The 12,920-nt window shown below is 40.5% G+C and overlaps 1 protein-coding gene across 1 annotated transcript; it reads right to left on the bottom strand.

Annotated features, from left to right (window-relative positions):
- On the bottom strand, window positions 1-5,218 carry LOC140229674 (heat shock 70 kDa protein IV-like). Its single transcript, XM_072309916.1, has 2 exons — window positions 5,037-5,218; window positions 1-1,711 (listed from the first exon to the last, which is right to left on the bottom strand). The coding sequence occupies exons 1-2, from the start codon at window positions 5,216-5,218 to the stop codon at window positions 1-3; spliced, it is 1,893 nt and encodes a 630-aa protein (XP_072166017.1).
- Between the last annotated feature and the right edge of the window lie 7,702 nt (window positions 5,219-12,920).

Below are 12,920 nucleotides of genomic sequence, written 5' to 3'. Positions count from 1 at the left end.
TTAATCAACCTCCTCGACCTTTGGGCCATCCGAAGTCTGCTGACCCTGGCCGTCTCCGCGATGCAGCTTGGCCATGATCGGGGAGCACGTCTTCTGCAGCTCTTCCAGTTTGAAATCGAACTCCTCCTTGTCGGCAAGATTGTTGCTGTCCAGCCAGCGGATGGTGCCGTCCACGGCATTCACCACTGTCTGCTTGTCCTCGGGCGATAGTTTACCCTCAACGGCCGGGTCGCTGATCGTAGACTTCATGCTGAAAGCGTAGCTCTCGAGTTGGTTGCGTGCCCCGACTCGAGCTCGCTGCATGTCGTCCTCGGCCTTGTACTTCTCCGCGTCGTTGATCATCCTGTCAATGTCTGCCTTGGACAGGCGACCTTTGTCGTTGGTAATTGTGATACGGTTGGTGCGACCGGTGCTCTCGTCCTTCGCAGTGACGTTGAGGATGCCATTGGCGTCGATGTCGTATGTGATTTCAATCTTGGGAACACCTCTCGGTGCTGGCGGTATTCCCGACAGCTGGAAATTGCCCAGAAGATTGTTGTCCTTGGTCATTGCGCGCTCTCCTTCGTACACTTGGATGCTGACGGCGCTTTGGTTGTCGGCGTAAGTAGTAAAAGTTTGCTGGGCCTTCGTCGGGATGCGTGAGTTACGTTCGATCAATTTCGTCATGACTCCTCCGGCTGTTTCAATTCCTAGAGACAATGGAGCAACATCCACTAATAGAACGTCCTTTACTTCCGAGCTCTGGTCACCGGACAAGATCGCAGCTTGTACCGCTGCACCATAGGCAACAGCTTCGTCGGGATTGATGGATTTGTTCAGATCCTTGCCATTCAGAAACTCCTGGAGAAGCTTCTGAATCTTCGGGATGCGAGTAGAGCCGCCGACCAGGACGACGGTGTCGATCTTTGTTTTGTCCAGCTTGGCGTCAACGATTGCGCGCTCGACTGGTTCCAGACATTTCCTGAAAAGATCAGAGCAAAGCTCCTCGAAGCGAGCCCGTGTGATGCTGGTGTAGAAATCTATGCCTTCATAGAGAGAGTCCACCTCGATACTTGCTTGCGTGCTGCTCGACAGTGTGCGCTTGGCGCGCTCTGCTGCCGTACGTAGACGCCTAACAGCCCGAGCATTGCCACGGATATCCTTCTTGTTTTTCCGCTTGAACTCTTCAACGAGGTGGTTGACCATGCGGTTGTCGAAGTCCTCACCCCCGAGGTGAGTGTCTCCTGCCGTCGACTTAACTTCGAAGATTCCTTCATCGATGGCTAGGATGGAAACATCGAACGTGCCACCACCAAGGTCGAAAATGAGCACGTACTGCTCGCCGCGGAGCTTCTTGTCCAAGCCGTAGGCAAGAGCCGCTGCCGTTGGTTCATTGATGATGCGTAGGACGTTCAGACCAGCAATCTTGCCAGCATCTTTAGTAGCTGTTCGCTGTGAGTCGTTAAAGTAGGCCGGCACCGTAATGACAGCATCACTGATCCGATAGCCCAGATAGGCCTCTGCAGTTTCCCTCATCTTGGTGAGGACCATGGAGCTAATCTCTTCCGGGGCAAAACGTTTGACCTCTCCCATGTACTCAGCCTGGACCATGGGTTTGCCCCCCTGGTTGACCACCGTGAAGGGCCAGTGTTTCATATCAGACTGCACCGGCCCGTCGTCGAAGCGTCGACCAATCAGTCGCTTGGCGTCAAATACTGTATTCTTCGGATTCCTGTGATTAGCGAAAGGTAATAAAGAAGTAAAGGACATGTTGTTATATGTTCTGTTATCATTTTGGTAACAAAGATGCGAAAAAGGACCTTGGTCGAAATATTATCATCGTAACTAAAAACAGGTTGCCTAACAATGCCGTCATACATTCCTTTTGAAAATACAAGTAGTTTAGGAAATAAAAACAAGCTGAAATTAGAAATGCAAAGGATATAATTCTCTATACAAGGCGTAATTAAGTGTTTACTGTACATACCTATGTGGTATTTCATACTCATATGAATAGATACGTGTGTGTGTGAATATTAGCGTAAATATCATATATGATATGAACACACACAAATTTACAATCATACGCACGATCTATACACGGATAAAATTGCGTACGCCCTTCGGTGCCCTTTAGAATAAGGACACTGTTTAACAATGTCTCTAGTTGAAAATCCGAACAGCATTGTCAAAAGTGCTGCAATAATTGCATTGTGTATAAGCAAAGACGTGAATAAATCAGGTTGAAAATAAAGATTAGTGCATGAAAAAAAAAAGGTTAAATCTGTGGGGCATTATCATTATTTCCCATCTTCTGTAATGCTGTGAGACAAACTATCCTGTATAGGTTTTAATGACATGGTTATACTAAACTCGTCCGTAGATCTTTGGATAATAAACCTTTTATTCGCAAGAACATTTTTCTTGTATTTTTAAAGCTTATTATTTGTTCATATCATTCAGCAAACTTCGACAATTTGGAGAATAATCTACATGAATTTCTGTAATCAGATCCTTTTTGTCAGCACCATAGCAGGAAGAAAAAGACAAATAAATCATTAACAAAGATCAACTTAGAACAACGACCAGTGTGTCTGATGTAAACTGTAGATTAGCGATGCAATGTGTTTGCCATAAATCTTGCCTATTTTCACCAAAAAAAAAAAGAAAAAAAGAAAAGAAAAAAGGAGGTGATTACTGTCACTATGCGACTGGGGTAACCCGAGTTAAATAGTTTTATTATGTTGATGGAGTCTGTGTGCCATTTTTCACATCCGTTATTGTGATGGTATGTAGCATCCTCAAGTTTACTGCCCCCTCCTCATCTGCACATCGCCAGAATGCGAATGTAGATTGTCTAACACCGTCCGGTCGTAATCTTGAGGATACGGCTCTGATCCTGCACGCGAGACAACGCCCTCAACGGGAGAGTGCACTCGCCATTACCAGTTCACATTTTTCAGAGCAAGGCTCTGCACATTTTATGCATTCGAGAGGGGTGCGCTGCTGACCTAAAATCTTTATAGAGGATTTGACTATCTCCAATAGGACGTACCGTCAAACGTATCATCTTCTGTAACTGGTGATAATTAAGTGACAAGACATCACTGAAATCAAATCGTCCTTGCATGATAATGAACAAAACACAGCTGCCCGTTACGACCATGGAGCTACCTTGTAGCTCTATGCTAATACTATTAGAACGGCACTCTACATTCTTCAAGCACATTACAGGGTACTATACAAGTACAGGGAGGTAAGAGAAACCTCCCTGACCAGTACAGTTAAGCCAGAAACAGGGAATTGTTCCGCATCGTGGAACATTTACGGCAATGCCTCCCTCGACGGCATTCAATGTCATGTTCACATTCTTCGGGCGTTTTCATCGCCACGATCACTGGTCGATAACGGAGGAATGTTTTCAAGTGGAATGAATGAGGAGAGAGGAAATGCAAAATCGTTCTATATTCTTCCTCCTCCTTCTTTTCTTCATGCCTTCCATCTTTAAGCCCCCCCCCCCCCCACCCCCACCATCCCAGTCATCATCAGAGGTAGCCAAAAATAGCCCAAGCGAAGTTCAAGCGAGCCGGGCAACATGTGCGCTCTGTGTTATATTTCTCGTAGGCTTGAAGGCTGCCCATGAAAAATGAATGTTGGCATGTGGGGAATGTCAATCACTTTCCGCCTAAACATTGACCGGTGTTTTCTTTTAGAGCACCCACGGCAGACGGAATGTGGATGAGACGGCTGTACAGCCTACGTGTTGGCTTCTATTCGTTAAAAGGCTTTGATGTTTGCTTGTTGTTGTTTTTAATGTGAAGGGCTTGAAAACGTGCTGACACGACGTTTTTAAGTCGGTTTTGGTTAGTTAAAATAGCAGAAAAAATAATGTTTTATGTATGTCTGTTTGTTGGTTTTGTTTAGATCGGCCCTCATTTATCTAGCGGACCAAAACAAAGTAAAATAAATACATTAAACTGATACTTTTCTTTTCAATGTCTAAATCTTATTCTGTTTTTCCCCCTTGACTATGCATAAAACCGTTTGTCCTTATGGACAAGCTGATTTAAATTCTGTTCCTGCCGTTTTGCGTTTTATTTCAGCGATAAAATGTTGCATTTACATGCCTGACACAGTGTCGAAGATACCAGCATGAACTACTGTAATTTCAATATTTGAACATCGATACCTTCACAATCCCCCCCCCCCCCCCAAAGGCCCCTTGGGTCATAACGCTGTGAGCACACGATTGTGGAGGAAAGAAAGTGTGTTCTGTGTATTTTTTACAGAAATATCCTTATCCATAAATACTTCTTATAGCGTACGTCGAGTACAACGTTGTGGTGTTCTGTGTGCAAACAAAGAGGTCCTAATGAAAGGCAGGACACACCTTTCATTAGGATCACTATATTTCACTTTGTTTTTGAATATCTCAGCCATTTCAAAACCGATTTTATCAAATAAACTTTGAATACCTCTCAAAATTGTATGCTCTTTAATATCTCATTAGTTTCTAATTACAGTATCTCCCATAAAGTTAAAGGGATCGTTTTGGTTGAGACCTAATTTCAGGTTTCTAACACTTTTTGGTGAGATAATGAGAAACCCATTATGAAATATGAAAGAGCATGTAATTCTGTGAGGAATTCAAGGTTTATTTGATGAAAATTGGTTTTGAAATGGCTGAGATATCCAAAAGAGAGCGATTCTAATAAAGTGTGGGACCCACACTTTATTACGATCGCTGTGTCTTACTTTGTTTTCGGATGTTTCAGTCATTCCAAACCCGGTTTTCATCAAATAAACCTTGAATTCCTCTTAAAATGGTATGCTCTGTAATATATCATAAGTGTTTTCTTGGTATCTCGCAAAAAATTAAAAGCCCAATTCTCATCTCCACCAATACTGTACCATCCCTTTAAGATCTGAATATTAATACTCTCAAACAAAACGATATACCAATTAGCATTTAATCAAAACGTTGCAGGAGATTTAGGTGAGAATAACTTGAGGTATAAGATGAATTATCTCAATAAATCATTCTTCTATAAACTCACATGGCAACTTGGTTCTTAGCCGCGTCACCGATCAGTCGCTCGGTGTCGGTGAAGGCGACGTAGCTCGGCGTCGTGCGGTTGCCCTGATCGTTGGCGATGATCTCCACGCGTCCGTTCTGGAAGACCCCTACACAGGAGTAGGTGGTGCCCAGGTCGATCCCGATAGCCTTCGGCTGCGACATCGCGCTGGTCTTTAATTCAAAGTGAGTGTAATCCAATCAAGGGAATCTAATAAAGATCGGGACGAGGAAAAAGAGAAGTAGGTGAAATTATACGATAGATGATTGAGGAGGGGAATGGGTAAGGATATTGGTGGGTCGGGAGACCGGGGTAGAGACGGGGGTAGTTGGAGAGGAAATACATCCAAAGGTAAGTATGCATATAATTTGAGCACACTGAACTGAAGTTCAGTAAAGACAGACGCAAGCGGAATGGGACTCCATGTGAAAGGATGCGCTCAATATAAGGCTATTCCATACATTTAAAAATCGTGCTACTCACTAATTCAAGATGAGGTGATATTCAGTTACTTTGCCCAAAAGATGAGCACTACACTGTAGGCCTAATTATGCATAATTAATTATTGTACATTTCGATGATCACCATAGATATTCCAAACCAAGGAGGTGTCACTCTCTAGTACTGATACCTCCTTGTTAGTTCAGATTTTTAAATTATAGAAATAACTTTGACATTTAGTTTGTAAAACGCAGAAAAGGGAAGAAATTAAACCTTACGTGCTTCGTTTTGAGCCTATATACGAAGAGTAATAGCACTGCGGAGAGAAAACTTCTACTGTATGGGACTACACAACATGTCAATGTGAACATACCTTTCCCAAATGCAGCGGTGTATTGTTCCGGATAACTATTCCTTGAATGTGACAGGGCTGGAGTGACTTTGCTCGCCAGACGCGTCCGCTAATAAACCGCCCTCCCGAGCCGGCCCGCTATAAAGCTGGCTTCGTTCCAGGGCATTCCCACTTCATGTATTCACAGCCTTACCCCCTCAAACCATCACTTGTCATCGAGCAAATATTACAAGCTCCCCGGTAGGGTGGGTGGATCTTTTGTGAGCTGAGCAATAGACCATGGGCTGATGGGGTTTAGAGGTATGGTGCCCCTCATCTCATATTCTCGTCTTGGACTGTCAAACAGAAGTCGACTGTCACAAATGCTGTACAGGCTTAACTGCAGTGAACACCCGACACCGTATCCACCGTGCATGGTATCAATGGTCGTTGGTAACAGAAGCTATCGACAGGGCTGAGTGAAAAGTCATCCTTATCTATTCAAGGACACATTCGAAATCCATTAACTTTTGACTTCCAACTTGAGGGGGACTATAATACGCCCTTTCTAATACTGGGAATATTTTACCGAACAAGCCATACATTTTAATTCACAATTGTCAAAATCAGGTCATATAGTTTTACGTTGGGCCCACAATTTATCAATTGACATGCCCACTCTTACAAACGTTTGTTGTTGTTGTTGTTCTTGTTCTTGTTTTTTTCCAAGGGAATATCACGAGCGTCTTTGTAAGAGAGAGAGAGAGAGAGAGAGAAAAGAAAAAATAAATGAAGGGTTTGTTTGCAAAAACCGATAAGTCCATTTTTGAAGATGAGTTATGGTCAAAAGAAGCAAACATTTTCTTATTATTCTCTTTATTTTTCTTGACCTTTAATCGCAAATATCTCCATTTGGCAAATATGGACTTATCGGTTTTTGCAAACAAACTCTTCAAATGTGTCCACGGTGAAGGCAGGAGCATCACCATGTCATTACTCTTATCACTCCCTCCTGCACAATACCAACATTATACCTTTCCCAATCATCCTCTCTCACGATTTCCCTTTCAATTAAAGGACAAGTTCACCTTCATAAACATAAGGATTGAGATTGCAGCAATATTAGTAGAACACATCAGTGAAAGTTTGAGGAAAATTGGACAATCGATGCAAAAGTTATGAATTTTTAAAATTTTTGTGTTGGAACCGCTGGATGAGGAGACTACTAAGGCTCGTGATGTCATATGAGTACAACAGTATAAAGAAAATGTAAAGAAAATTCAACATATTTTTACTTTTTTTTCGCATAATATAAGAGCACTTGACTTGCCTCTTTCTAAAGGCAATGGGAATAATATTACCCATAACATATGTCAGTAACGAGTCAAGGGAATAATATGTACTTTTTTCAAAAGATGAAATTTTGTGAAATTCTCTTTATATTCTCCTTATATTGTTGTACACATGTGACATCATACACTGCAGTAGTCTTCTCATCCAGCGGTGACTACACAAAAACTTCAAAAATTCATAACTTTTGAACGGATTGTCCAATTTTCCTCAAACTTTCAATGACGTGTTCTACTAATATTGCTACATTCTCTCAATCCTTATGTTAATGAAGGTGAACTTGTCCTTTAACGTCAACTCGAGTATAGGACTGACCAGTAACTCAGTTAAAGATCAACCTGCTGTGGTTTGATAAATGAATTACAATGGAACACAAACTTGTGCTACACCCTATTATAGTTCCTTCTCTCTTGTTAGTTTAACCTCTGAAGCTAATGCGTTCTGATTTATGCTTCACACTTGTGAACCGTGGATGCCTGTGACTGAGTTATCAATATCTTTATGTACTTCATCTGTCTCATAAGATTGGCTTGTTTAGCTTCATGATACTCATGGTCCATCGTGACCTATACATCGGGCACTTTTGTCGGGACTCAAGTAACCAGAGAAGATCGGGGTTGATGGAAAGGTGGGGCTGCTGGTGGTATGAGAGATTGTTGTGGCGGCATGGGATACGTGAGTTAAGCGGATCGGTACAGGTCGAGATGGAATGAAAATAATGCATGCCTGCAATGAGGTGGGGTAATAGGAGGGGTCTGTAGAGTACGCGTGAATTATGATAAGAGGTCCCCTCCTCTCTCTGTCCTTGGCATAGGATCCTGTTGTTATTTGCCCAGTGACTCTAACTACATACATTATAACGATATGCTTATAAGATTATATACACATAAGATTAGTATCCATCTCCCTCTCTTTATGATCGATCTGTATATTCATCTTTCTGATGAATAGAGAATGTTGAATTTAAAAAATGTTGAATTTAAAAATTGTACTTGGGAAGAAATTTTGTTTGGGTGGAAGGAGGATAATAGGGGAAAACATCAGTTGTTAAATCACATTTTAATTTTGGTTAAATACTTGATTTTTAAAAGTAGAGAATATGGAAAGCCGCCTACATATCGTGAAATAAAAAATAATATTTTAGAGGATAGATTTGAGGAAAAGAAATTAGCATCAATGAAGGGAACTTTAACCATTCATTTTAGTAAATGGGAAAATTTGAAAATAAGTATAGAAGGACCCGGAGCCAGATGTCCACGGGGAAGGGGGGAAGGGAGGGGAAGGGTAGAGGGGAGAGGGAGGGGGGAGGGGGAGGGGGGTGATTAATGGGAATATCGATTCCATTTGGTTGTATATCGATTTTATTTGGGTGCATATTGATGTGTTAAATATTTCTTTGTATGAAGCACCGTTACGCTGAAAGTACAGCTCCATTTAATATAAATATATATATATATATTTTTTTTTGAATGCGCTGTCATGTTAAAAGGACAGATCCATTTGATTTTAATGAAAGCAAGTAAGCAGTGTATGTTGTTTTTGTTTTTTTCTCGGTGAATTGTATTTCCTTTGCTAATGCACTGTTTCTGCTGAAAGTACAGCTTGGTTTTGATTTCATTATAATTGTGTTTTGTTAAATCGTGAATTTTGTAATATATATGATTCGATTTATCATGAAATTGTATTGAATATGGAATCAATAAAAGATTATGGAAAAAAAAAAATCTTTCTCAGATGTGCAATTAAAAAAAAAAAGAAAGAAAGCAAAGATGTCGCATGTGTTTGATAAACTTTAAGTGCATGCATGGTGGCATCGGAAAGGACAAGGCGCATTAGAAAGCATGCTGTGGTATTATCGTGTGAGATGGAGATGAAGAGAGGGGGAGGGGGAGAGAATCTGAGTGTGGTTCCGTCATAAGCCATAGAGGACAGAGAGAGACATGTCACAAAAATCCAGTCAGTCGTCCTTTTTCCCTCTTTTAATTGATGAACAACGCAACAAGGTATAGCGAATCCTCGTCAATGCCACATACATACTGATAATATATATCAAAATATGAAAGTCTGCGTCGGTGTGTAGTAAATAGATATCAAGAGTAAAAATAGCCGTATAAACACCGCAGGAGCCAAAAAAAAAAAAAAAAAATGGCTCCTGCGGTGTTTATACGACTGTTTTTACTCTTGATATGTATGTATGTGTTATTATGTATTATGATGTGTGTGTCTGCTCACCGCAACTTCTTTCAGTTCTTTTTCAGATTTCATTTATTGCATTGTATATGGAGAAAAGAACGTCGAACAGTTTAAGACTTTCATAAGAATACATTCATTGCATGTTCAGTATACTGGCAAGGGGGCCTGAGGGTTATTGAATCCAAGACTTCCCCAATTCTATCGCAGAGGCCGCATCACGCCCTCCCACGATCACAATGAGGTAACATGAACGGAATGTTCACTGCGCGACATTGACCTCATCGCGTAGTCGGCGTGCCATCCGGTTATCAGATTCGCCGGCGGTCACGTGGTATCTAAAGCTCGCTAACAGGCGGTAGTTATAGCACAGAGAGTATAGGCCGCCATTCAAATATATCAGTGATCGGTGACATTTAGCGACCGGTAAAGTTACAGCTTGAGTAGCTCATCGCTAGACAATAAAAATATCTCATTCAAGCCAGAGAACATGCTTTGCCAATCAAGATAGGCATGCAAAAGAAGCACTGGATATGACAATGTTATGGCAAAGGCTGATGACAACAGTTCGGATGGTATCTTCACCCATTTTTCCGCTCTCATTCAACAGCGCGTGTTTATTTTTTCCCCGTTTATTTGTTTACGAGAATTTTAACGATATAACTCTCCAGTAGCTAGAGTTACACCTTCCCCTTTGTCTATAAAATACATTGCTTTTTACATTTTAAGGTTTTATTACTTTTTCTTCTGGCCTTCATTTTTTCGCATTTCAAAATTGCGTTAAGAAATCAAAGGAAAGAAAGGTTGAAAAGCTCGAGGATCGTACATTTTGTAGCAGAAAAGAGTAGGTGTCGATGACGAAATGCAATTCGACAATATGTCCATGCTTTCATCAATGCGAAAAAAATAGCTTCCGATGATATCTTAAATATCACTGATGTTCAGGGCGTTCCAAATCGTTTTTATATAATAAAAGGGTTAGCTTATGAAAGATGTGACTGCTATGATAGTTTTAGTGTGAACTGCGTGCATGCATAATGAGACGCCATGTACATCATCATGTTTTGTACGGGGACAAAGAGTATTGTTATTTAACTCAATTTGGGCAAGGTTTCACCATGGTAATTTCTAGTTTAACCCCACCTTGGCCAGAAAACCATGATTTATTACGTCCGTCGCAGCAATGACATTTTTGCTATAAAATGGTTGTGAAAGGGTTGGTTGAATTTCCGTAAGATAACGAAAATCATCTTTTAGTGATAGTGTATACAATTAAAATGAATATATTATATATCATGCTATAATGATAAATATCCTCTAAATATGAATCTTCTCTGTGCCTACTTTAGAATGTCACAGTATACCTTTCTTATACTTCAATACATCCTTCCAGTGTGTCAATTTTCTAGTTTGTTCATTCATTTCCATCTAAGAAGATGGCTTGATAGCCCATATTCAGCTACACTAAGCTGGTCTTCCATGTGCAGGGTCCTGTTGGATGTGAGGAGGGACCACTTCACTGGGTTAAACACCCTGCTCTTTGCGATGAATGAATGAAGCGGGATCTTTTACGCGTTGAATTGAATTGAATTGAACAGGTTTCATTAAAAATCATGTCTGGCAGCCAAAGGCTGAATTGTACATGTTTTACAATCATAATTATTAAAACAGACAGATTATTTCAATGCTCTGTACAAACAATGACAAAAAGACATGATATAAAAAAAAATACGGTGGTCATATGACATTGTGGCAAATCACAAAAAGTGATCAATCAATCACGTGCATGTGTTGCGACTCTCTCATACAGTACACGGGACCTCCATTTTATGTCCTATCCGAGGGACAGAGTGTTTTGCCTTTTGCTAGAGGGGACGGTATGATCACACACAACATTGCTCAGTCCAGACTCGGGTTCGAACCCATCAGGCCCTTAGGATCGTGAGGCAGACGCGCTACTGACTGAGCCAACTCACCGCCCTTATAGTCAACTCTCTTTTCATAGATCCCTTGTGAAAATGGGTGCATCTTCGAAATTGATGAATGATGCAAGCAGATGTCTACATTGTATACCCATTCAGGCAGATAGCTCAGTGTGTCATTAAGAGAGAGAGAGAGAGAGAGAGAGAAAAACAGTCGAGCGATAGTACTATCATAATTCGCTGCATTTTTCGCATCATGACCACAGTTCAATTCGCATGTATACAAACCTTGAGTTTATACCAAGACAAACTTTTGTACATTCCGGTGAAGTTTCATCTAGTCTATGTTTTGTATGATTTTTGTATTTATATACTTTATTGTGATATATGTGAGAAATATGAAAATAAATTGAAATGAAATGTAATGAAAATTCGAGTTTTTGTCATCTACTGAAGATGTCGAAGTATTTTTTTTTCAATTTTGTTAAATATAACTTAAGCATGATTCTACCGAAATTATTTATGCCCTGTGGCATCAATGGCATCACCATCGTCATGCAAGAAGGGCTCTGCGATAATGAAAATGACTGAGACGGTGTGCTCCGAGTGCCGCCACTTGGAACAGGAAATCCCATAGCGCTGTTACCAGTACGCACAGTCCCTAGTTCAGGAAGGGTTATAATGCCCCATCACCTCCTTTTATCTTCTCCAAGTTCCTTTTAAATTTCTCTCATTCTCCTTTTTCGTCTTTCTCCGCATATCCGTTCTCAGTAAATTTGATTTTGCGAGTGAGTTTAACTACATGCATTGAGCATCGTTATTGTTATTATTATTATTATCATTATTATTATTATTATTATTATTATTATTATTATTATTATCATTATAAATTATTATTATCATTGTTATTATTATTATTATGATCATTATTATTATTACTATTTTGTGTTCAAACTCAATGATCAAACAAAAATGTGAAATTGTCAGTCATATCTCTAAAGTCTAAGTTATTATGATCGGTTTGCCAAGGTTGCGTATCATACCACATTGGTTTAATACATAATTATACTAATGTTAACACTTACTGATGTTCACTGGGAATTATTGTATTGTATACAGGCCCGGACACAGTCATGCACGCGTTTTGGCAATTTGCGGCAATCGGATAGCAGCCTCGCCCAGGCCCAGATTCTTCGCGTGCCTCTGTGCTGAGAGCTTGACGATTGCAGACACTGGCACATTAGGATAGTCTCAAAACAGCCTGACCCTTTTTAAAGGTATACATGTAAATCCCGTTTTACAAAGACTGGATTTCAATCGGAGAAAGCATCCAGAGTTTATCACTTCATGCATGCACAGCAATATAAAGAAAATAAAGAGAATTTCACAAAATGTCATATTTTCTTTTTATGAAAAGTACTTAAATGGGACTGACATTATCTTACGGGTATTCCCCTGCTCTCTGAAAGAGGTAAGTGCTCTTTCATTACGATGCTATTTAGAAAAGTGGAAATACATTACAACCGACGGGCGTTCCATCGGAGCCTCTATGACGTCATAATGGAGAGCGTTACAAACAAAATATTTTATTTTGGTGCCACATGTAGTAGTCTGGATGAGATGCACGCTGCT

Source organism: Diadema setosum, chromosome 6 (assembly GCF_964275005.1).
Source record: "Diadema setosum chromosome 6, eeDiaSeto1, whole genome shotgun sequence".
Classification (NCBI taxonomy): Eukaryota; Metazoa; Echinodermata; class Echinoidea; order Diadematoida; family Diadematidae; genus Diadema; species Diadema setosum.
Note: the sequence above shows the minus strand (reverse complement) of the source record. Positions and strands in the feature narration are given on the sequence as shown.